The 26,436-nt window shown below is 35.0% G+C and overlaps 1 protein-coding gene across 1 annotated transcript in view; it reads left to right on the forward strand.

Annotated features, from left to right (window-relative positions):
• Positions 1–25,526, forward strand: part of KIF18A (kinesin family member 18A) — a 38,053-nt gene extending 12,527 nt beyond the window's left edge. Inside the window, exons 9-16 of the mRNA XM_026850829.1 lie at positions 636–798; positions 5,035–5,199; positions 6,325–6,446; positions 7,477–7,715; positions 19,159–19,642; positions 20,147–20,251; positions 22,789–22,898; positions 24,622–25,526. Coding sequence (XP_026706630.1) covers positions 636–798; positions 5,035–5,199; positions 6,325–6,446; positions 7,477–7,715; positions 19,159–19,642; positions 20,147–20,251; positions 22,789–22,898; positions 24,622–24,770 — 1,537 coding nt within the window. The 3' untranslated portion in view covers positions 24,771–25,526. The remainder of the gene's footprint in view (positions 1–635; positions 799–5,034; positions 5,200–6,324; positions 6,447–7,476; positions 7,716–19,158; positions 19,643–20,146; positions 20,252–22,788; positions 22,899–24,621) is intronic.
• Positions 25,527–26,436: the final 910 nt, after the last annotated feature.

The raw sequence follows: 26,436 nt of genomic DNA on the forward strand, positions 1-26,436 counted from the left end.
GATTTGCATTGCAGACTAGGGATAAGCAGATTTTGAGGCCATTTAAACATCGGTCTCCTTGGAATAACTCAAGTACCTTTTATCATTAGTTTGGTTTCTTCCCCTCCATGTGTTAAAACATGATACGTGTTCTGTTTTTTGTTGTCCATTAGTGACTAAAATTGTACAATAGGGCTTCACAGAAAGTGAGCAAATGAAGACTCTTGTGGTTTTCCTTTTTGAGAAATAGCAGGTTGTTTTGAAGGATACCTTGTGTGTCTATGGCAACAGTTGTCTGATCGGTTTAATAAATTGGTATAAGAAGAATTTCATATCTTTTGGAGATAGAGACTTAGGTGAAGATGTTCCAGATGTTTGTCTTCTGAATCCCAGTGTCATCTGCATAAATACAACAAGGTTTATTTTTAGGGACCCCTTCAAAATTTCACATCCCATTTCCAGTTCAAGTACATAAAACCTTTACTGATGTACTGACACTTTATTTACTGTTCATCTGTAACAGACTTTACTTTTTTTCCTCTTAATTTTTTATATTTATTTTATTAACTTGGAATTGAAAGTTCCCTTTGTAAAGGAGATGGTCATAAAAAAAGTCTGCAGTAAGTAATCTGTTACTTATCCTTCGGTTATGATAGATACAAAGAAGTCCTTAAAAGTGTGTTTGCAAGCCGTGAGGAGATCAGAAAAGAATACCTGAAGCTGGAAATGCAACTGAAAGAAAATACACTGAAGACATATTACCAGAAACAGTATCATGAACAAATTCAACTGATGTGCTCTGAGGAAAGAGTAGAAAAGGTGAGTTTCCTATAACGTAATGCAAAGCATCGTGTCTCTTTGTTTTGCTATACTAATGTATGAATTTTGCTTAAGTAATTATATAATTACTTAATGGTTATCTAATTAATTAAAATGGGACACAGCGATTATCACTCATAACATTTTACCAAGCTGAGTAATCTGTTTGTGTTTCATAAGGAAAAGCGAAGGAAAGTGCTAAACAAGATGGGTTCTTATCATTGGTGGTTTCAGTTGTTGCCAGGAAGGTGTCTGGATAGTTGCTGAAGGACAGAGTCCTGTGAATGGAAATAATTATGTTTAGTTGCCTTGAATTTTAAGAGAACAATTTGGGGGCTAAGTGTGAGCAATTGCTGTTGTGCAGCATCAAATGCTCGTGTCTTTGTGGAAGAATCAAACTAGAAATAAGTAAGCATGATTAGATAGTATCTTAATAGCATCTATTATCTGATAAAAGTTAGCTTAAAGGAATATATTTTATGTAGACAGGAAGTTGAGGGTGGGGTTGATTTTGCTTAGTCACAGAAACAATCTGTATTCGGCTGAAAATGATAGTTTACCATATGACTATTTTTTTCCCAGTGATTCACATGAAATTTGGTCCTTAGATAAATGTCAAAGTGAAAATATATCTCACAGTTTTGCTTGTCATTAATGAAGATATTTCAAGTGACTAATGTGTTCTAGAATTCTCTTCTACGCCATAGAAACTCCAAAGCAATATTTTTTTGATCTGACGTGCTTTTTAAAGCTGCTTACAATGGAGCATAGCTCTATCTCTGTTCATAATGAGGAGTATTTAATACAAATGGTTTTTTATAAGCTGATTTCACTTTTTTATTTTCAATGTTAGAAGTGCTGCACTCAGACGTTGGGTTTGCCATTAGTTAACTTAGAGATGTGACTTACTAAGGGTCAAGAGTCACTGTCCTGCAATTGCAATGCCTTATTTATTAACCAGAGTAAGTCACTGTAATGGTAAAATTAGATGTCCTGTTGTGACTACTATGGAACAAATTGGATTTTATTATGGAATCCAGTCAATTAATTAGGAAAGCAACTGTTCACATTTCCTTTGTGTGCTATAACGCTTCTGTTCTTCCTTGTGTTTTTATACATTTGCTGTTATCCTAAATGTTTCTCGATTTTTGTCTCTAAAATACACTGTTAGGCCACAGGGGTATTTCTGAAATAATAATTTTTAAGGGAAAGGTTTTACTTGTATTTTCTCATTTTACACTTAATCGTCTGTGATGAATCACTAGATATAATAACAATTTTAGGTAAATTAACATAAAGCAAATGATATCTGCCCTGTACTTAAACAACCCTGGTTTGACCACTTTAAATCAAAACACTAAGAAAGAAGGTAAAAACTTACATAAGTTTAGGTTACCTTAATCTCTGTTCTTAAAAATGCTTTCTTGTTGCAAAAGTTTTGCCACAATTTATCTTGTGACTTTCAGTCCATCCTGGAGCACTAATAAATGATTTAGTTTTCCATAGAACCTGGATGCTGCCCATTGGAAGGCCTGTTTATGTCATCCTTAATGCCCACTTCTCCATTCTTGTTACCTGTATTTCTGCATCTGTGCTGTTTTCCTGTTGCATGCTAGGTATTGGCTACAGCAGTTAGCCAGAAAACCTTTGTGCCAAGAGCAGAACATTCCTCTTTGTATGGAAAAAAAAGTTAATGTGTGGCCCTGTATTACAGTTACTTTTAGCAATCTTGCTGAGGTATGAAGAAATCTATTCAGTTTGGATCTATTTTATCTTGAAGGTTTTGCATCAGTCATGGAATCCGTTTTAGAAATTTTTTTTTATTTTTAAAGATATGGCAAAAAAAACTGCTGGTACTTTGACAGGCTCTTAAAGTACATCATATTTAAAATCATGTCTACGTTTTTGATTGCCGCTTCTAAGTTATTTTTACTGCTTGGAAAAGGAGCGTATTCCTGGAAAGCAGTCAGTCTGTCTTGGTTTCAGTTTTTCTGCTTACTGCAGTTGGCCATGCTGGATTCAAAAATGCTTGTTGAATATGTCCCAGCTCTTTAGCTTGGGAGGGATGATTTCTTCTGTATCTCTTGGGATTTGGGGGGCTTTTTCAGTTACAAAACAGAGTAGTATCCCAGTATCTTGGTAGTATCTTGCCTAAGACTACATGTGTTCCAGAGGCTGTCTAACAGCTAGCACACACAACCATATTTTTTATGTTCTAGCATATTGATGTAGCATGTCCTTTCTTCCTGGGAGCCTATGGGATGGGTTCATCAAATGGTGGGATATTGTCAGTAACACCTTCTTCTACCCTGATACCTCGCTTGCACTGTGTAAAAGCTGAAGTATGCAAAACACTGCGTTTGAATTTCTCCGCTTTAGCGATCCTGAAAGCTCTCCCTTAGTCTCACTGGTCAGAGGGAACCAGTGGTCATTGTAAGCTTTAGTCTGACAGTTAACTTTTCTTCCTAGTACTTTCCCTAAGGAGCTGTCCTTTATAAAGTGACTTTGTCTTCTCTGGATCTTCTGTCATATTAACAGATAAGACAGCCTAAAGAGGAAGCAAAGTGAAATTCTGACTAGAATCTGATCTTTGACCTGGTAACTTGCTTGGAGCACAAATGTAGTTCAGGTGTCTTTACGATGCTGGCTCTGTGTTCTGCACGCCATGTGCTGAAGCAACCATTTGGAAAAGTCAACTCAAGAAATCACCCTGCATCTTTCCATGTACTGTTTCTGTTTTCTACAGGATGGAGCAATTTCTGATTTGTGCAACATTAGAGAGGTACATTCAGAGTTTCTTAGGACGTTGTACGATAGGACTAATTTGGCCTGCTATTCCAAATATGTAGATTTATTCTAATTGATGAAGTTTCATTTAGAGTGTTAATTTTGGAACATACACATGTAGAAACGTAGGCTATATAGTTTTCAAAAACTAACTGGCTTCTGTATGTTTGTGTGTAGCAATATACTTCAAATATTTGTGGTTTACTCTTTTGGTTTTTTAACTTACCAAAGTTTAGGCAAAGCTGAACTCTTATCTAAAACTAAAGTTCTTTATGGTTAGTTAGTGACCTGACTTTTAAAGTATACCACAAACTGTAGTTGTCCTCTGAATAGGAGGAGTCTCCTTTGCCTTGTTAGGACACTGCCCCATTCATATCCAGCTTGCTGTTGCTGGTTTTGTGTATTTTTGTTATTGGATTTCAAAGAAGTATCAGAAGAATTATGATGCTTGAAGATAGAGGGTTTTCTTTTTGCCGGATACTTTATCTTTTAGTGGACTTTTTCGAGGACATACTGCATTAGGAAAACCAAGCAGATAAAATTCCTTCTTCATATTCATGCTTGAGTACCTAGAAATTATGTTGTATCTAGAAGTGTGTTTGTGCACATGTAAGTTTTTCCAGTCTTTCCAACTTAAGAGAGTTATGGCTTAAAACAGAAACTGGATCAAATAGAGTGTACTATTCTTTAAGGGAACAGTCAAATGACTGTAGTCCCTGTTATAAGGTCTTACAGGAAAAAGAATTTATAAGTGTTTTAAATATAATTCAGCAATGCCTCTAAGGAGAATGTGCTACTTCACTTTTATTAAACTGGTCAAAACTGCAAAATGTTTGCTATGCCCAGTTGAGGATTGTCCTTGTTTCAGCTGGGATAGAGTTAATTTTCTTCCTAGTACCTAGCTGGTACAGTGCTGTGTTTTGGACTCAGTGCAAGAATGAAGTTGATAACTCACTGATGTTGTTCCTAAGCAGTGCTTATCCAGAGCTAAGGATTTTTCATTTCCCATGCTCTGCCAGCAAGCAGGAGTACAAGAAGCTGGGAGGGAGCATGGCCAGGACAGCTGACCTGAACTAGCCAGAGGGCTATTCCGTACCATCGAGCAGCATGCTCAGTAGATAAACTGGGGGGACTGGGCCAGGAAGGGCCGACTGCTGCTCGGGCATCGGTCAGTGGGTGGTGAGCAACTGCATTGTGCATCACTTCTCTTTTCTTGGGGTTTATTTCTTTTTTAATTATATTCCTTTTGTTTACAATAACTATATTATTGTTGTTATATTTTAGTTATGCAACTACTCTTATTTAAACCCATGAGCTCTAAGGCTGCCTGTGCTTAGTGGCTGGCTGAGCTTAAACCATGACAAGTATAAAAGCATTAAAAAAAAAATTCTCTTCAGGGATATTTGTGAACATCATTTGACAGCTTTACCCTTAAATGCTGATTTTTAGGCCACTTGCAAGCGGGATCAAAGGCTTGCAGTGCTTAGAACCCACCGCATACACATGCAGCAGAAGAAGGAAGAGGAGATCGAACACCTTGAGGAAAATACCAATTGGCTGCATCGTGTTGAAAATGAAATGCGTCTCCTGAGTCAAGATGGGTGTATACCAGAGGTAAAATGCCTTTCACTTCAAGGGCATATCTCATGTATTGTAGTATCATCTGACTAGTTAAGAACAGATTATCGCTATGTTTTTTTTTCCTCTTCATCTCACTTCTACTCATGACTTCTAGCCTTCAGGGTGGCTTCAAATTCCAGTGTTAGCTGTTTCGGTTATTCTGCCTTAAAAGTACTTCATTATTTGTGCAAGTATTCCTTGTTCATGGAAGTATATGATTACATACAAAAATGCATACTAAAGGGGAATAAGTGTGCTATGGGTGGGCAGTTCAAATTGCTGCCAGAGTGCTGATCCTGCTGCTGGCCATACACTTCTAGTCTTGCCTTTACAGTAGCTCCTGATGCTCATCAAACCATGTGACAACCTAATTCTTAGACTGGCCAAAAAAAAAAATTCTTTTTTGGAGGATGCTAAGGGAGGAGTGGGAAGGGGGAAAGAAGTGGAAGTTGTCTTGAGTTCTCTGCCAAGTTGTAGCAAGTAGAGTCAGCTCAGTGTGGCCTCAGACAAGCACCAGTGCTGGCAGAAGGGAAGGGATGAAGGTCTGTGCAGGAACAAGAAAGGGAAAAGAAAGGTGGGAGGTTGTTCCTCCCTGCCTTTTAGTTTCAGCCAGCAACTGGAGTGGCTTAAATGATTTTGTAATGAGCACTTGTGACTCATGTAATGAAATATATTTCAATACCTGTATTTTTATTGGGATGACTAAAATGTGTTGATACCTTAATATTTCAAACAGGATACTGGCATATCAGGAAGATGACTGTATACAGTGAAGTTTTGTCCCAGACAATGTCACTGAAATTCAGATATGGAGCCAGTACACAAGAAAAGAAGGGAACATATTTTTGGTCATGCACTGCTATACATCTGTGTGTGCCTATTGAATTCTTAATGATAATTACAGCACACCCACTATTGGTCAAAGGAATTTACAAAGCAATATTTATACATGTAAATAAAAATCAAACCATTCATACTTTTTTACCATAAAACTTTATTATAATAATATAGATCCACTCTATCTTTTCAATATAGGGCTAATGAATATTGGTTTTAATCTAAATTTCAGTTTTTACTACCTGTTTGATGTGATTTTGTTTTTCTTGCTAATTTCCCAAGGAACTCCGTAAAGATCTGCAGTGTTGTCATTTAAATCTAGAAGTTAAGGACCTGAAAGCCCAGATTGACCACATGTTATCTCTGATGGCCCTTCAAGATCAGCATTACAAGCAGACAGAAAAGTAAGTATGGTTTGATAGCAGGCGTGAGAAGTCTTTGTGTTCTTATTTAATTTCTTGCACAGTAGACATAAAATTATCTGTATTATACATTGTTAGTATAAAACTTAAACAATTAGTCAAACTGAAAAAAGCCAAATTTGCTGGTAAGCATTGACTTCTTTTTCTGTTACCAGTATTTTGAAAATATTGGAGACTAGCCTTCAGAGTGTGACATAAGGAATGGGAAGCAATTGCAAATCTGTTCAGTAAATAAGTATATTAAATTTATGATTAAATTTAAAGTCTGAAATGAATAACCAGCTTTTCTTTTTCCTTTGGAGAAAAGGCACCATAATCATAAAAAGTAATACATAAACCTGCAAAACTGAAAGCAAAATTTGTAAAGCTACCTTGTTAGTAATTACAAAGTTGCTTCTTGAAGTTTTCATATACATATCCCTTTCCCTTTTGCTTGAACCTACTGTTTAGTCTTGCAACTGACTCCACAGTTAAAAAATTCCTGAACTGTCGCTTTAATTTGATCTGCAATTTTGTGTGGATCTTAATGTATTCCATTCTTTAATTAAAGATACGAGTATCTAAAATTATTTGGATTAAGCTTCTAATAAGGTTCTATGCACACCTTATTAAGACGTGTTTGTTTTCAACTGCACTATTTGGTTTATACTCTTCATTTATTTGACAGGTGATTTTAAAAAGGCAGAACTCAATCAAGATATACTGACACTATTTCTGTAGTGTTTGAGGGGCTGAATATCTTGGACAGTGAGGAAATACTACACTTAGTAAATGCTTAGAGTGAAATATAAGATTTTGCAGAAGAGATAAATCAAGTCTATTTAGTCATGAATCTTTCTTCTCAGTGTCATGATATTCCCCGAAAATACATTAAAATTAATTACACAGCAGAACTTGGTGGGGGTGGAGAGAAGGGCAAAAAACCACTCATATTCCCAATAATGGCAGTGCTAGTAATGATCACATTAGTTACTATTTAGTCATATTTGTCTTGCCTTTTGTTGTTTTACAGAGTACTAAATACTTTGCTTCCAGTTCTTCGCAAGCAACACCTGACTTTGAAAGAGGCTGGGTTGATAAATAATTTAACTGAGACTGAGTTTGGGGAGGTTGAGCAGCTGATTCAAAGACAAAAATCAGTAGCTTGGGCTGACCAGACGGAAAGAAAGAAACAAAATCAAAACCATGAACTAGAGCTGTCAGCTATCTTAGCATTCCCACAACTTGTGAGCAGACCAAACACCCCATGCCGTAAGTATGTTATTCATTTGTCCTCTGCTGGAAGTAAAGTTACTAAAGAGACTATTAAATGTCTCCTGCAAAATGTCATCCATGAACACGATGAATGCACACTTTTGCACATACTGAAGTCAACTATAAAACCAAGACTCAGACCTGTTTTCTGTAAAATAAATACTATTGTTGATTAGTTACAGGAAGGAAATTTACCTTTTCATGGCTAGAAACACTCTGCCAACAGGTAACTCCCTCGTTCTCCTGTTGTAACATAGCTAGTGCTTTGGATAGGCAGCACTTAACACATGCGGAGCTTTTTGAACACAGCTAATAATCCATAACATTGAAAGACATCCATGGGTAACAAAGGAAAAGCAGATACTTCAGCTTCTCAAAAGCTGACAGTTGTGGAAGAGCAATGACCCCTGGAACACTGTGAAATTAGTCCCCTGCTTCCTTTAGTTTTCCTCCTCTACATGGCTCACTCAGAGATGGAGAATTATTCTGCCAAAACCTTTTATTGCCTCTCTTCTCATTAAGTGTGTATGTGATTTTTGGCATACGTTTGCATTGCTGTTAATCATACCAGAGAGTTGATGCCCAGTATTTCACTGTGCAGTGTAAAGGTCAGATTGTGTTGAGGGTGGGCTGGGGTTTTTTTGTGGGTTGGTTTTGGTTTTTTTTTTTTGGCTGGGGGGGGACACACTACACTTGAAAATTATTCTATGCTTGTAAAATAAGAAATAAAGACTCAGGGACAGTGGGATTTCATTTAGATACTGATATTGTGTATGTGCAAGACAAACATGAAGCTGTGCTCTTAGCTGATATTTATTTTATATCATAGGCATATTTTGATATACTTTTCCTTTTTGATGAACTTTATTTTTGTGGCAGAATAGGTAGGGAGGTCTACACAAATACAGATCCGGTAAACTTTGTAACTATATGTTGACTGTGGAGATTCTGTCTTGTCCTATGTGGGTTATCATTGTGAATTTGAATTCCTGACACAAGTAAGCGGAGTTCTTGATTAATCTGTTCCACCTTTCTTGAAGTCCTGTGTTGTAAGAGGCTAGATCTTCTTGTATTAAATCAAAATTACTATTTAAATTGCACCCAAAATTTGAAAGGCATAAACGTTTCCCTCCATTAAAATCATTAGACGTAATTTGAGGGGTTGTCTGTAAAGTCTTCTGTGAAGGTTTTTCAATTATTTTCTTGTTCTAAATGTTGTTGAGCTGGATGATCACCTAAGTAAGTGGACACCATATTTTTCAGTTAAGATGAACTTTTTTCAGCTGTAAATGCTGTCTTTCCCTGAAGATGTCCATCGAAATCTTATGTGGCATTTTTATTTTTGTTTACTCCTTGTTCTATGGAAAAGGAACTAGAGGAGACATTACTTTAACTCCTTTCCCTCCCTCTCTTATTAGATTCAGGACAAAATATGGTAGAAACAATTGTCCTCCAAATTTTGTAACCTTTACAGGAAAGATTATGATAACTTCTAACAAGACACTTCTCAGGGTTTCTCTCTTCGACTCTTCATCTGATGGCTCTTTCCATTTGCTTTTGACTAGTTGTTTAAATGTGGTGATAAGTTTAATGGTTGTTGTCAGGATTTTTTTTTTCCAAATTGTTGAAAACTTAATGTTCACAAAGAATCTACCTCTCATTAGGAGCTTAAGTTGGTGAGATAACATAAGTTTTTCTTCAACAGCTTTTTCTCCTCAATGCTGCTTGCTATTATAAGACTTATTGTTCAGTCGGTAGCCATTGTACAAAAATTTCTAAACATAATCCACTGTACAGAGTAAGACATACTGTTAATAGGTACTAAAGTACTGAGAACTTGATATTAGACATTTGAATTTAATTGAGAATTGGCTTTGCACACTGGAAGAAGTTAAAGTTCTAAAAATTATTAATTTGGCATTCAGTTACTTAAAACATTGAGCTAACAAGAAAACATGAACAGTAGCAGCTCTGCTCAGAAAACTAATTCAAGCAATATTTTTGCAGTATCGCTTTAATCTTAATGTGTCCTTACCTAAAATACTACTGGTGTTAACACAATCATTTTCATACATCCTGGGAGGTGGGGTTGAACTAAGTAATCCACTCACCAGTGCTTAAAAAATTTTCCTCTTGAGCATGAAATAAATGCAATGAAATAGCTCTTCAAATGTTGGTTTGAATTCACATTTAAGAGATGTTGAACTATTAGCTGATGTTACATTATGGAAATCTGTTTCTCTTGTGCAGAATGTATATAACAGGCTAAGAAAAAAAAGGTATAAATCAGAAAAAAATACAGTAGCATGGGAAAATGTGAAGTAGTACAACAGCAACATCCCAGGCAGAAATAGGAAGGATGTAGTAATTTCTTTTTTCCTTTAAAGATTAAATAAATTATTCAAGAATCCAATTCCTTCTCCCTAAAGTCATCTCGGAAGTATGCTTGGCAAATGTTAGCAAGAGCTGACCTAAGAACTTAGTGAACAAATAAAAAAGGAAGATTTATAGAGATCCCTTCACACCTTTGTCGCATTGATATTTTATTATTTACAATTCGTTCAAGATGTTGGGAAGGAAATAGTGTTTTGCACCAAGATGAAAAAAAAAAAATTCGCTACATGCTACACAGTGGTCATTAATCCTTATATAAAAATCCATATTTCACATGTAACATAATTGCAGAGACTTCAGCTTGTCAGCAGGAAAAAGCAATGCAGTTCACTTGTGATTTGATTTCTATTTTTCATGTTATAAGTTGAGAGCAATCACTTTTTAAAATACACCATTTAACATAAATATATGTCACTTAGTGTTTGCATCTCAAACTTCATTCTTAAATAATCTAGGGGAGAGGGTAGAGAAGTTAATTGGTGGCAATATAATGCCACCAATTATTAATATATTTCATATGAGATGTAAGTTTAGAGCGTTTTAGAGGAAGAGAATGTACTAGGTCTGCTGGTAACAAATGTGATGTATAGCTTTTAAATGTTTATTAAGAATAATTAATTGCTGTATTACATTAAGAATATTCTTTGAGATAAAAATCCCTCTGCAAAAATGAGGTGCTACTCATGCAGAAAACAAGATTTATGAGGAAAATATAGGTGCCTCTTCAGTGTAAGCTTATGAAGTTAAAAATTACATACCTTGTGCTGAACTCAAAAGTATCTAAGGACGTATGCAGTATCCATGTGTTATCCATATATGCAAATTTCATATTCATTAATAAACTGCAACTTAGTGTTTTGTCATTATGCATTTTAAATGTTAGTGATGCAGAAAAACATCTGTACTTAAACTGCTGAATTCCGCATGTCATAAAACACGAGGCACTAATCATTACAGAAACTTCGTTAACAACGCTGTAACCTTTTTCTGGCAGTCTTTTTAGAGAGAACCGTGACATTGTTCACATGCAAATGAATTGTTATTGAGTGTTTTCACATAAAAATTAAAATGTTTTAAGTCCCATAAATAACTTCTCTGATTATAAGCAGTGTCCCCAAAGGCTGAAGCAGCTGAATAATTTCTGTGGAGTAGGAAAAGCTGTGAAAGTAGAGAAAGAACTACTCATAGGTTTCTTCAGAATTTACTACGTTGCATGAGCTGATCCTGAAGAAGGAAGTCACACTAGTATTTGATGTGGAAAAAGAATCTAAAAAAGAGTTTAAGGGAAGGATAGCAATGGTGAAAGGGTAGGGAATTTTATTCCAGGTATTGTTGAAAGGAGCTTACAGAAAGTTTTGAAAAATAGTCCTAAAGATGCTTACTTTGTTGTATGGATTGGTTTTGATGTTACCTTTTTATAAGATCCTTCTTCCTATCAGGAGTTTCAAAATGGTAAGGAATTCAGGTGAATTCCAGTAATGCAAGAATCTTTTTCTTGTGAAGATTTCTTCCTTGGAAAGGGTCTCCTATTGCCTTAAATAATATCAAGTCCTAGTGAGAGAGGAAAAGATTAAGACGTTCTCTGGCCATTCATTCAACATCTGTTTCTATGGCCAAGCTATCAAGGTAGTCAATTCTTGTGCTTAAAACCTGGTTTTTAGAGAAAGCTTATTAAAGCTCATAAGCTTTGCCAAGCACATGTAGTGATTCGCTACAGGAATAGACCCCTTTCTATCTTATTTTTCCTTTAACCTTTGTCACCTTTAAACATCTTCTGTAAATGCTTTGTTCAGAGCAAGTCAGAGATGTATGTTACTACCTGACTTAATCAGCAACCTCATCCAACCAAGTAGTATTGCATAGTCATCTGTATCTACAGTAGCACTACCATGGGTACCAGAAGTACCTCTTGGAAAATTCACAGTTTGTTTTAAGGTTATGTGCCTTGCTCTTCTGGTTCATTTAGACAGTGCCGTATTAACACATGACAAGTAATTTGATCTAAAAAAAAGTTGTTTTGCAGTGCATGCTAACACAGTCTACATGTAATGATTCAAGTATTTTGTAAAGAGCAGTGTCTGAATCTTAAATTTCTGATTGTGCTTATTTTATGTGGCTATTTTACCATTTCAGACATTTTAAAATAGAATGCCATCAAATTTAATCTAAAATCAAACATCTGCATAATCTTTTCATTTCAAGTTGTTCAAGTAAAAAAACCTTCAAAATACTTACATTTATCCCACCAAGTATATTCACATTTTACTTCTAAAATATTGGTTTTCCTTGGTCACTTAATATTTGTTTCTTAAAATATGACTGAAAACAAATTATTTTCAGAATGTCTGCTCTTATTTTCATTATGAAGCCTTAACATTGGGCTTCTGTAACATATCTTAACCATACTTTCCACTCTGTACTAATCAGATACTTTTTTTTTTTAACAATTATTTATCGATGTATACTGTTTTTAAGCATCCACCTATACTAATTATTTATTCTGACCTTCATTATAAACTAGAGTTGTTGTTTTGTGGAGGAAATGCTGGTTTTCCACTATCATTTTTGTTTACAAATATTTTAAATTTCTATTAAGCTTGTGTATGCTTCATGAAACCATAAATGTTCAACCTCATGAACGACTCATCTATTTGTATCAAATAAAGCACAGCTATGAAAGGAACGTAAGTTCATTTGAAAATGTATTCGGGCCCCCGTTGTTGGGTGTTGGTTAATGGAGAGCCATACAGTATTCATAGAGTATGGACGGACGAATGGAGAGCTCTGACTGGTATTTGTAAGTATTTCTGTGAATGGGAAAGTTCTTGGCATTGTTTCAGGCATCCCATTTCCGGAAGCCTTACTGTACATTACCATTGAGAGAATGGAATTGATTTACAGGAAAAAAAAAAAGAGAAAGCATCCATTACCTCCCCTTGTCACAAACATCCGAAAGTAAAGTCAATTTATTTTTCACGGCAAGAAAAATTGGGGTGTAGTTGTTTGTAGTAAAGGATTTGATTAAAAGTAGTAAAAGCATCTGTCTTGTGTATAGGAAAGATTTGTCTGATACTGAGCAGCTTTCTCACGTTGCCCTATATGACTTTTAGGGTTGGTTTTGGTTTTTTTCTCACGCTGTATAAAATAGTACACCTGACCACTGGGACTCACAAGAATGCAGCCTGGTTTTTAGCCTTTTTCGGTTCATAGCCGTTTGCAAAACTGTTGTGAAACTGGCCTTCACAGTGACGCCTTTGGGTCACATGAATATTAAATAATTGCAATGCATTCACTAGACCTTGTTTGCAATTTGGAATTCCATGAGTCAGTTGTTAAAAGAATGAAAATGTATGATTAGTATTGTAATTGGATCAATCGTTGGTAGCCCAGAAACGTTTATTGAAATGAATACATTAATATTTGATTTCACTTTAGCAGAACAACCTGGTAGACTTAATTTAGCCCAGTTTCCAGAAATAATCTCCTTACTCATGTATTAACATGAGTTCCAGAAGAAGAGAAGTCTTGGCCATTATTTTGTCCCAAACATCAATTAGAACTAACCCAATTCATCAGAGTCGTTTTGTCATGAACTCTACTCCCTTTTGCTGTGACTCATGTTTCACAAATACTGCGTTCTGTTTTTCATATTAACCCATAGGGCTGTAAATATCTAATATTGCTATATTTCTTTCCTGATAATTCAGTTCTTCGGAGTAGTCTTCTGGGACAAATAATACAACAAACTAATGACCAAAACCACCTCATATCACTTGATGAGGGGGAGTGGTGGTTGGAGGAAGACTTTTATTTTTAATTTCCGAGTGAATCCCTTTAAAAAAAATATCTGAAACAATTCTGACAATTATCCTTTATAATCATCATTCTGAAATTAAAGATCATTATATGTGATCTATTCTCCAAAATATTTTTAGAGAAGCATTGTGGCTGAAAGCACTAACTAAGGAAATACTACTTCTAAATTTTTCTCTTGGACTACTCCTTCAGGTTAACTGTGGATGTTTCTGTAGAGTATATAATGATTCGGTTTTGTATATGAAATAAAAAGTAAACTTATCACCACGATTCAGTGATATTTATTCTGACACAAAAGATTGAACTGGCTGTAAAATGCAAAGCCATGATCATTTCCCTTATTATGGAACAGGTTTGGAGATTTTTCTTTTAGACTTAGAATGTATTGTTTGTCTTTCAGTAGAAAAGTAATTATTAGCATTAGACATCAATTCAGGAACTAAGTAGATTCATTTTTCAAGAAAATATGAGTAGCCATACTTGGTCTACCATTATGTCACGTTCAGTACCCTGTATTTAGTAGTTCTCAGTAACATGCTCCTAAGACAGTGGGAACAGGACAAGAGTCAGCTGACTTTTTTTTTTTTTTTTCCTGTAGATAATCTTCCAAGTAGATAATCTTAAATTTGTCAGATCTGTAGTTTGTAACCCCTTTATGCTTATGGGATTTGCCATAGCATGCTGCAGCAAGCTCAACAGTCTGTGGGAGACGAGGATTGCTCTTAGTGTTAAAATTTGTATATGGTATGAATGGGGTATCTACTGTTTGTTACTGCAAGAACCAATTCCTTATTAACTTCATCTGTGATATTTTATTAATACGTTATATACTACCTCAGTTGTTCCTAACTAGGAATGTACTCTTGTCTCAATTTTCTCTGTTCGTTCATTGGAATATTTAGGCAATAAGATGAAGCATGTAACATTAACATGCATCCCACCTGCAAGCACTCAACAGTATCATGTTAAAATTGAGTATTCTGGGAGAAAGCATTGCCAAAAATCATATAGAAACACTTTGATTTTTAGTAGGCATGACCTGCTATGAAAGGAATGTCTATTCTGTGTTGCTTTAATACTGGAAGTTCATATTTGCCACTTAAAACATTAAGTCCTTTGTTCTGGAGCTTTTTCTTTTTCCCTTTTCAAGTAAGATTTATGGGAACTAATTCTCCCTGGTTCTAGCTGTCCCATTGCAATATAAGCCACATAGTGGTAGATAAACACATTTCTAAAATTGCTTGCTGATATATTTGGTGCTTGTTTAGAGAAAATTATGCTGAAACTATGAATTTAGTGTTTAGGAAAGGCAAGGTATGGTGGTTCAGTTTGAGGCGTATTACTTTGGTGTCAGCTTGAGGTATAAATTTTCTTTCAATAAGAATTTTTAGGTATGAAAATCTTAAAGTATGCCTTTAAACATCAGGTTTTAATACTATTGAGTAGCCTTTCAAGTATTTGAAAACAGGTTCTCACCAAAAAAAAAAATTGTAATGGGAAATACTTTGATATGACCATTTGAAGTCATCTGAAATCTATAGGATTAGTGATTTTGTAGCAGCTCTTGTTGTCTGAGCCCATTTTATTTGACCTTCTCAATGGCAGCTATTAAAAACACCTGGAAAAAAATCAGCAACTGGCTTCAGTATTTTGCTTCCTTATTAGGACAGAAATAAAAACACTGGTATTCCTTTATTTTGTGGGTTTAAATGGGGGGTTTTTTGCTGTATTTGCTTACTTCAGATCATAACTCTTTGGATCTATATACTGTATAACAGCAAGCTAACATGGAATTGGGGTTGGGTTTTTTGTTGCCTATTTGGTTTATGTTATTTAGTGAAGCCAAGCTGCTGGTGATGTTTTTGTTTACTTTCTTGTTTACTGTGTTAGGAGCAACTTAATGCTTTCACAAAAGGTTTTGAGAAGGGACACTTCTTGAATATTTTATATGCTTTCCAATATTTAACTGGCAAGAAAAGCTAGTTTTGTTTTAACTTTGTTTGACAATGAGTTTCATTCCAGAAATAAATACATTTTTAAAAATAGGTCTGGGTTTCTACTAACGGCTTATATTTGCCCTATATAGAGTTACTGCAACTATCTTTTTATTAATGTGTTTGTATTACAGTATGAAATACTGTTCATTATGATGAAATTCAACAAATTATTAATGCTGGCAATACTTTTGTGTTCTTTACCTATTTAGTTCATGTTTTAAATGCTTGCATTTACAGTTAATTTAAAAATGCTTCCAGTATTTAGTCGTGGAGAAGCTTCTAAAACTTGGCACTCATCAAAATGTTTCTCCATCAGACTTCCTTCCTAGTAACTTTAAGACATTAGCAAAACCTCAGTGTCTTACAGTAAGCAAACTTTCTGAAACTGCAACTTCCCTGTCCTAATGTAACAATAGACAAATAGAATTCTCTAACCATTACTTTTCCCAAAACACACACTTTCAGATGCATACAAACAGGAGGAAAACCTAATAAATGGGGTTTTTTAAAACATATCCTGAAATGTTTAGTAGATAGTTATGTCAAACACTAGATTGGAATCCTTAGATAAAGCTTATTCTTGTATTTAAGAATATAAGTTGTCAAAAAATCTTTAAAAGAAAGTTTTGGCCTCAATTTTTGGTTTTCATGACTATAAATTTTTTTTTTTTTTTAACAGAAGAAATGTTAATCTTTGAATAGAAGAATAATATTGTACTCATGAAACCAAAATTAAAGAGCAAGCACATTAATGAAGCATAGCATGGATAAGTGTCTCAGACTACATACTGAAATTTAGTTTCTTGCTTGTTGCCAACAAAATCTTACCATGTCTCGGAGAAAAATGTCTTCATCGAAGTAGGTTTATATTTCTGGTGGAAGTAAAAATTATTTGGGAGACACACAGGCCCTGTTTTACTTCCCTTTCACTACTCATGGAGAATATTCTGAATTAGCTTAATGTTTATATTACAATCCAAGCTACTGTGTCTCAGCAACCTGCTGCACTTCACCTGGTGAATGCTGATAGTGAATTAGACTAAGATTAGGTATGAGAAAATAATGCCTCTTACATTTTAACCAAAAAAAAAAAATCCTTTCCTCGTATGTAGTGAACTGTACACAGGCACACGCACACAAATTCACAATTCAGTTATTTCATGTCTGATAGTCCTCTCAGGCCTGGGTTTTCCATGTTTGTGTTACTTCAAAGCTGAAAACAGCATAACAGATTTGTAGTTGTTCATGTAATTGTCCAGGCATCTTTTCCCATAAGCAATTTAGTCTAAATTATAACCTGCTTTTATTGTTTATGTATTGTTGGGTAAGATGATGTGTGTTTGTTGAACCATCATAGTTTAAACATTGCTCTTCCTGAAACTGAGCCCTCGAGTGAGGAATAAATGTTTGCTTTGTTTTTTTTCAGTGGTTTCATTATTGAATTAAGTTCTGGCAACATAGAATAGATTTGTGGCCTATATATTAGCATATAATTTACTTGCTACTTGTACACACTTGGATAGTACCCATTTCATCCTCCCAGAACAGGTCTAGGTCTCACGGTAGTCTTTAAATCCTTTCCTATCTCCTCACAGCTTTAATTTGTATCTTCTAATTGGCCATCATCTCGTGGAGCTGGGCACGAGGAATACATCCTATGGTGTGTCTAGTTCCAAAGTGTGTACAGAAAAACTGGTGCCAAGATCATCCTTCATCCTTTGGTAGCATTCCTTCCATGAGGCTCTTAGTTGAGCCTTTTCCCTAAGACTTCTGCTTTCTGAGGGGACTTGGGGAACTGGCATTCTTAAAGCCTCTTGCCTATGGCAGATCGGATTGCAACTGGACAAGGAGTTCAAAATGAAATGGGGGCTGAGAAACGGTAAACAGAGAAAAGCCTACAGTAATCTAAGCTTTGCTTTTTGTAAGCAATCAAACTTGGCGGGGAAAATGCAAAATGTGTATTTAATCCATTTTCTTCCTTGTCGAATATTTTATATGGAACAGCTAAAATGCCTTGTTAACACACAAGAGAGAACTAAAGAAGCATTCAGTCTGAGGAGTTCAAACTACCTTGCTTACTGTGAGGCAAAAAGCCGATGGAATTTTAGAATAAATAAATATTCATTAACACTTTTAAAGGAATGCCATAGTTAATTCCTGAATAACTTGCAGCAATTTAAAAAGCAGGAATTGTTTTTACAGTTTAGTTGCTCATAGGAATGAAGGGGACAGTGCAGAAAGGGAACTGATGCTGTGGCTACCAGCTGAAGTGGGGCCAATCCATAGACATTTTAAGAGTAGTAGTCTACTTCATCTTTCAACTTTGCACTGAAAGTTAAATACAGGAGCACTTGAGGTTTTGACAGTCCTCTGCTACTCTTGATTTTTTTTTTTGTTATTAACTACTTAAGTCACTAGCCTAGCCATTTGAACAGTGGTCTGTGTCTTAATTATTCTCCTTTACTGTAAACTTTAATGAGAGGCCTTTTCTCTCTTTGGAGACTGCCTTAATTACCACCTGCTTGAAAATAAAAATACTGTGACACTTGAAGAAAAATACTATAAATCAGGCTGAATGGGAAAAGCCAACTACTGCTGCGTTGCTTTGTTATTTTTAAGGCTGGGGTTTTTACTAAAGAGCGCTTTTTTTTTTTTTCCAGACTTGATATACTGAGATAACAGGATCTGAGTAACTTCTTTCTTTCCCCTTTTCCAAAACACTGCCTTCTCATTTGAACTGTCAAAGAATTTTGCCCCTTTAAGTGATTCTGTAACCCTCCTTTTACAACAGTCTCTCTCATTCATGATGCTTGCTAGGGGAAAAAATGTCTGGAATCATCAGGCAGCCGTAGATTACCATGATAGTACCATTTTACGTTAAATTAAGAGTTTGTCGTGATAATGTGATCATTTTTGATACTCTTACGCTTTCATTCCCTGTTGTCATGTGTCATCTTACTTGTGATTACTTGTAATATCTCTGGGATTAACTATATCAGCCTATACATATTTATAATATTTTGAGTGCCACAGAACAAATGCTACCATCTGGACAATGCTGCAGTAGGAATAATTTCAGTTATACGATCAAATTAATATGTAAATGAAATAAATAGTATTTGTAATAAAGTTTACTAATAAACATATTTCATCAGGGAAGAGGTGGGAACAAGAAATGTTTTAGTAGTAAATATGCGTAAATAGTGCTAACCACGGTTGTGTATGTTGCACAGGTACAACTTTTGGTACACCATTAGAAGAAATGACTAAAAATACACAGGAAATCGTAGAATCTGTAGTACCACTGCAGAAAAGAACTCGGCGGAAGCTAATGGACTCTCCATTCACAGCTCAAAGTCCTGCTGTATCCAAGCACTCCAGCCTCTCTCATCTGGAGGATTCTCTTACCAAGGACGTTCGCCCTATTGTGTACACGCCAGAGTTTTGCAGACAGCCAGTACAAAGGTGCTGTACACAGACTGTGGTAAAGAAAGATCTACACCTTGCACGCCTTGAGGAAGGCAATGCGTGTAATACGGATATACCAGTGAAAAAGGCAAATATAATGGACACCACATGTGACATAACCCCAGAGTGTGATGAAGCCAACATGAACTCAACAGTAATTCTGTACGAAGAGACAGGTGAAACAACTGAAATGTCTACTGACTCATTTGTGGAGGAGTCACAGCCATGCAGTGATAGCATTCTGCAAAGGTATTTTCTGTTTATATGGGCAAGGAATATTACCCAAACAGTTTAATCCTGTTTATCTTCATGTGGGTATTTCCACTGATGTCAATTTTACTTGTAAACCCAATGTTTTGAAAATCAAACCCTCAGTTTCAATCAACATCAGATTCAATTCTGTCATTATTTGAAATCAGTGGTATGTTAGCAACAACAGATGAAGCTGAAAGCTTAGCTTGTGGTGTAAGGTATGTACCGAAAAGAAAATTTTTGCATTTGTGATGCCTCAGGTAAATTACTTTCTGTAAGCCTTACTTTGTCTACAAAATGGATGCCTTAAGCTCTTAGACATTGAGAGATGTGTTAAAGCTGCCATGTATGGGTAAAGTCCTGTGAAGCTGCCTCAGGTAACACTGAAACAAATTTCTGATACTGTTTTTCAACTTAACATATATTTATTTACAATTAAGAACAACTTTGCTTGACTTATACCAAGAATGGTTTTTAAAAAATATAATTCTTTGATTTCAGACTTGGTTTCTCTTCCTTAAAAAACAAAAATCCTACTTCAGTGCTTGAGAAGCCCTCATACATGTTAATGACTTCTGCTGCTGAGAGAAAAAGAAAGGTATTAAGGTAAGGTTAAACTAACTTTTCTGTACAAATGTGTTTGTGTATTATATTGTCACTTCAGCTTGAGTATTATATTTCAAATCTGAAAATATCTTACCCAAGTCATCTGGACCTACATATGAGATGTTCTGTCTCAAATATGTTGACAATTCAATGATTTATTTTTTTCCTGGAAAGTTGAGTAGAATCTTTTTTACTCTTGCTTTAGGAATTTCTGTTGGTTTAAGTACAAGCTAATAGTGTGTCTTCAGTTTCTGCTGTCTACTTGAAATGGAAGGATGACACATAATTCTGAAAGGAGGAATTCCATCAAATAAAAATTTAATTTGTTTGAAAATGTTAGGCATTTACTAGAGCATATTGGAAAATAAAAAGTGGAGAAAATGCTTAAGAATACTTACGTTGCCAGCGCCTTTGGTTTTCTGACATTTCATTTCCAGTCTCAGTTATTATGACTTCATTTCTGTGGTCTGCTCTGGGAAGAACTCCCATTTCATCACTTATGTTTTATGACCCTGAAAGAGGCTTGTTTGGTAGGGGCTGCAGAACAGCCAAAACTGAACAGGTACTAAGTGGAATTGTACTTTTTTTGTTTTCATTAATGTACTTAAGGATTAGCTATCAGGTCAGTACTGATGAAACAGCTTCTTTTTTATTTTCTTTTTTTACTATCTTTTTCTCTTTTTCCAAAAGCAAAAATTGTTGCAGCCTTGTTAAGCTCATAGTATGAGTCACCTGATGCTAGACAGTGAGTGGAGTTGCCACCTCATAGGTCTTCTAAAGAATGTTTCAAGACTGTTAGAACAAGTTCTATAGATAGATCACAGGATGTAGAAGAAACTTAAGCACTTCTTTGGTTTATTAGCATCTTGGAGATAAAAAGTCTTCCTAGAAGATGACAGATTTACCAGAGCCAATTTTAATGTTCCTGTTATAGTTGTTATTAATTATTGTTCTAAACTGTTTTGCTAACATGGCTTTAGGATGGGGAGTAAACTATATTGCTCTAGGCTGAGAAGAGAGGCACATCTCATATTTTCAATTTTTCAAATAGTTGATTATGAATTTAGCAAAACAAATCACCTGCTCTCTGAAACTGAGACAGTTTTCTAGATTCTCTTTAGGGAGAGGTATGGGAACTTTTGGAGCCTGATGTATCTTAAGGTAAATGTCCTAAGACTTTAGGAGTATTTTCTTTATAATAAGTGTAATGATTTACAAACATATATGCTTATCTCTTTCCAAAAGACTCTTTATCTTGTTCCTTCTGTGTCTCAAACATGTATTTTCCACTTCAAGTCAGAATAACACCACCATTTTTATTCATTTTTGAGGGATTATTTCTGCTGCCTCAGTAAAACCAAAATTCTTTACAACTTTGTCAAATAGTTGGTGACGAAGAGAGGGAATAAAAGCTTATTTGTGAAGGAGAAAAGGAATATACTCTTACTTTTCAGATTGCATGTCATATCCTTTCTCTTCTTTATTTGTTCCCACTTTTCTCTCCCATACTTTCCCTGTTTGAAGTGGTTCGCTCCAGTCGTTCATCTCCTAGTAACATTAGAATAAAAATATGAATTTCAGACATAATCTCTACATTACAAATATCATTTCTAACAGTTGAATTGCTGGGACAAGGGTTAAGAGACAAGTCAGTCATAAGACAGAGTCTGCTTTTACTAAATAGCATTACACTATTATTGGCATAAGGTCTCTTCCAAGAAGCATACATGAATAGATTTTAGGACTAGCACAAGGCAGGTCTCAGTCCTTACTGCTTGATATATATTTACAATTGGGGAGAAAATTATTATTAAGCAAACTAGTGTAAGTTAGAGGACTATAAAGGGGAAATATATACAATATCATTAAAGGAATGGGAAACACATGGAAACTTGGGACATAAATATTAGAATTAGCTTGTTTGTGGGGCTGTTTTACAGAGTGGAACTGGGGAAGTTACCGAGGTAAGTGTCAAAGGGTGAGATCAGATATGTTCAGAATTTTCACTGTAGAGCTTAAGTCCATCACATAAAAGGCTATAAAGTGGAGAGGTTTTGTCTTAACGAATTTGAAGCTCAAACAGCTTTTATAGGGTTTAGCTGGGAAGTTTTGTCTGCTGTGAAGCCATCCCCTCCAACTGTGTTGGAAGCTATAGGAAAATTATTGTAGCAATAAAAAAAAAGGTGATTTGTTCACGAAACACAGCTTGGTCATTTGAAGGATTTTGTATGTGCATTAAGATTATTTCTTAGTATAATTTGTGTGCAATGACAGTCAAACTGGCTGCTGTGGTTTCCAAAAACGATGTGGCATATTGGTCGCATTTTGGTTGCGACATTAGTTCTTGTTCTCAAAGCTGAAACACTCTTTTAAATTTTTAAAAAGGAGAAAAGGGAGTGATATCCATATATATATATATATATATATATAAAATAAATTAGTTAATTCAATGTATTTCTACACTGCAAGGTCTAAGCTACTGTAATGTAGTTTAATCACTTTACTGAAAGCAAGCTTTTTTCTGGCTATTTTTCCAGTTCCACAGCAAACACTGAGTTAAGCAGCCTGCAAGACCCTGTTTCTGCAAAACGCATTCGACAAGAGGTTTTGTTAAACCACAGAGCTTTGAGAGTACCCAAAATGGCAGGTAAGTGTCAAAACTTGAATGTATAATAATGCATTGGGTAACTGTGATTGTACAGGAGGTCCAGAATTAAGGTTGATATACAGTTTTGTCAGTTTAACAGCATGCGTTGCTGTGATCAGTCCACTAAATCATCTGTTTGAACAGTATATCTGTTCATTAAAAAAAAAAAAAAAATTGAATGTCGAACCTGCTATCTAGATGCTATCTAATCAAACTCAATATTACTACAAGCCTGCTGGGAAAACCTTTTTCTAAGAGTTAAGGTCTTCCACCAAAAATTGTTTGTCTACTTGTTGAGAAATTTGGTTAACTTGATTAACAACTTTATTTTTGACCAATGTGTTATATCAAGAAATAAAATCCTCTAATATTTTCCATACCTGTTTTTAATTGTTTTGTTTTATAACACTGCATTGATTTGTTTTTACAGATATGGGGTTCTTTTAGATATTTGGTTCTTAAACTTTGGGGCTATTTTGGGCCAATACAAACAACAGCTGAAGAAAAATTATTTTAAAGCAGTATTTACAAATTATTTTGCTTCTAACAGCTTGCTGTTAATACTATTAGGTGGTATTCTGTGGAAGTCTGCTACAATTACACAGCTTTTTGGAGGTATATAAACCTTTACTGTTACAAAATCAGTTGCAAATAATTTTTTCAGTAGATGTGCACGAACACCTTCTGCTCACAACTTTCTGAAAACCTCTGCTTTTCCTAGTGCACGGCTCTAAGTTGCTTGGCAACTGCAGTAAATTTTAATGCACTAAATCCTTACAACTTTCCTTCTATGTCTACACACTTGTCTCCCTTTCCTCTCTATCTTCAGAAAGACAATGGTCTTTCTTAGTCCAACTTTATGGGCAGTTCAGAGGAGATCAGAGATTATTTAAAGTCTTAGTCGTCTGTTGTTATGAAATAGTCCAATTCTGTAGCTTTTCCCAGTGGCACGGGCGATATTTTTACAGCATATATGCGTTTTTATGTAAGAACTGCTGTGAGAGCAAGTATATAAGAATATCTATTATTGTCCTTGGAAAAATGTTGATGTTGTACTACAGTAAACTTTGAAAAGTGTAAATATGAGGCTGGGCATTGTCTAACTGATCGTTACTTATTTGGCAAAGTCCACACAGTTATATCAGTATCAATTTCTACTGCTGAAGGCTGCGTTTTGAAGTTACTAAAATAAATCATAACTCTGGTGTTATTAAAAAGCTATGTAATGGAGCACCACATTCTGAAATACATCTGGATTTTTGATTTTTTTCAAAGCTTAACGGAATGTAAACTACACTTTATTTTCAAAAGCATGCATTACAGACAAATGAAATATGACCAAATCCCTAAGAGGAAGTGCTGCTCTGTTTAAGTAGACAAAACTTTCTGCAATGACCTAGTGTTCACTTTTCAATATTGTTTTATAATAATATGGATTAATGAGAATTTAACATATTTATACATTTTTATGTAGATCACTGTGCCTTTTTAATAGTGTCTTGTGTCAATTGAAGGTCTAATCATTGGACTTTCTAGGCCATTAGCATATTGGATTACTGAGCTGAGAGTAACTTTGATATACAGAAATGCAGGCTTTCACTAAGGACAAGAAATATGTGTAAAAACTGTTAGATTTGCTCTGTAAAGGAGATCCAGGTAGGCCAAATTCTGCTTATGTTTATTGAATGAGTGTCTTGTCTGAGAAGATTTCTTTCTTCACCAGGAATTAAACAGAGGAGCTTGAAGGAAGGACAGAAGGTGCCACCAAACCTACTTCGAAGCCTTTCTGAAGGAAACGTAGCATTGGGTGTGAAATCAAGGACACCAAAAAATCTTTTACTTCATGTTTGTAAAAAAAAAAATAGGATTTAGTTCTAGGTTCATCCACATTTCAAGCATGTTTGATGGATAGCAAGTGAGAACAGGGTGACTTCAGTTTTCCTCTTGTGAGTTGTTTTGTTTTAAAGATGTCTCTCTCGTAATGCACTATTTCAGGAAGAACCACTTTTTGGAAATACAAGGATTTTGTTAATTTCTAAAATAAAATCAGTTCTTTTTTTGTCTTCTCTTAAAGCTTACAAATGTCTTTTGTGTATGAAAGAATGAATAAGAAACTTCATTTGGACTTGAAAATGGAAAAGTACACAGTACACCTTTTGCCATAATCTTTGTGAGCATTTCCCTGTGTTGATGACTAACAGACTAATACTTCGGACAGTGAAAGTCTTTAAGGGGATCAGTGGAGCTGTAATTTTTAGATGCTACTTTAAACTGCTTATCTACAGTCTTAATTTTTTTAATAAGACTTTTGTGATACAAAAGTTAGAAAAGTTTTGACCTGCTTAAACTATTTTCAGGGAAACTTCCTAATGTTGAAATTGTTTTTCTTTTGGAAGCAAGTCAAACAGATGTTAATATTAAAATGCATTTCTGCTTAGCATTAGGATGCCAGTTTATTCTTAGATACATTAGCATGGATAGATATTACCAAGGTAGCAGGAGACATAAAATAACTTAGGAGAAGTGTTTTTAATGAAATAATATATCAAAAATTTTTTAGCCTTTCAATTTTTAGTCTTATACTTGATTGTAAATATTCCCATTTTGTTTTTCAATTGTTTAAATTCAGTTGTACATAGGATAATTATATTAATTACTTTTAATAAAATTTTGTTTCTAGTAAGAGCAATATAATGTGACTGCAACTTCTAGAAAAATTACTTTTCTGTCTCTTTTCTTCCATTATAAAAAAAGACTGAATTTTAACAAGTGTTGTGATAAGTACACATAGTTCATATTGTATATTCTGATAAATGATAAATATTCAGAGATAAAGTAGTTATGTAGAGTGGTATTGTAGCCTTGACAGTCTGCCCACCCTTAGGAACATGGTTCTAGTGTATTTGGTCTGTATAAATATAAGTGTATGCATGAATTTCCCCAAGCTAAGGAGACCTAGAGGAAGAAGTCCAGTAACTAGTTCCAGTGGTGTCAAACAACTGTCTGAAGCAAGGAGCTTGCAAACCAATCAGTTAAGCAACACGAAGTATGTTGCAGAAGAATGTTCTGGCTTTCAGCAATAGTCATGGACTCAGAAGAGCTTCACAGGTGGTGAATTATTATTATTCTATCACAAGCTTTCCTGTCATAGCAGAGATCTGGACTCCGTGATCTAATAGCTTTTATCAAATTTATTCCTAAAATTGCTTCAGTGTTGAAAATTTTTATTCACTTATTTTTGTTCTCTGTAGTCTTTGATATCTAGTCAAACTAATATAAACCTTCTTCCCAGTTAAATCTCCCCCCCAGCTATTGACTATTGACATGTTTATTCTTGACACATTGCAAGGACTTTTTTTTTTCAGAAGGCTTCTGAAGGAGGTAGTGATAGCTGCCTGTATAAGCTTTCAGGACCGTATGTGGGAGGAGCAGACAACATTGAAAAGGCTGACTTCATCAGGAAAGTTCAAAGAGGAAGGAATGATTCCTTGAGAAACAGGCATTGCTAGTTAAAATAATGAGATGAGAAAAATTGAAT

This window comes from Athene cunicularia (assembly GCF_003259725.1).
Source record: "Athene cunicularia isolate RWA chromosome 5 unlocalized genomic scaffold, athCun1 chr5_part3, whole genome shotgun sequence".
Lineage (NCBI taxonomy): Eukaryota > Metazoa > Chordata > Aves > Strigiformes > Strigidae > Athene > Athene cunicularia.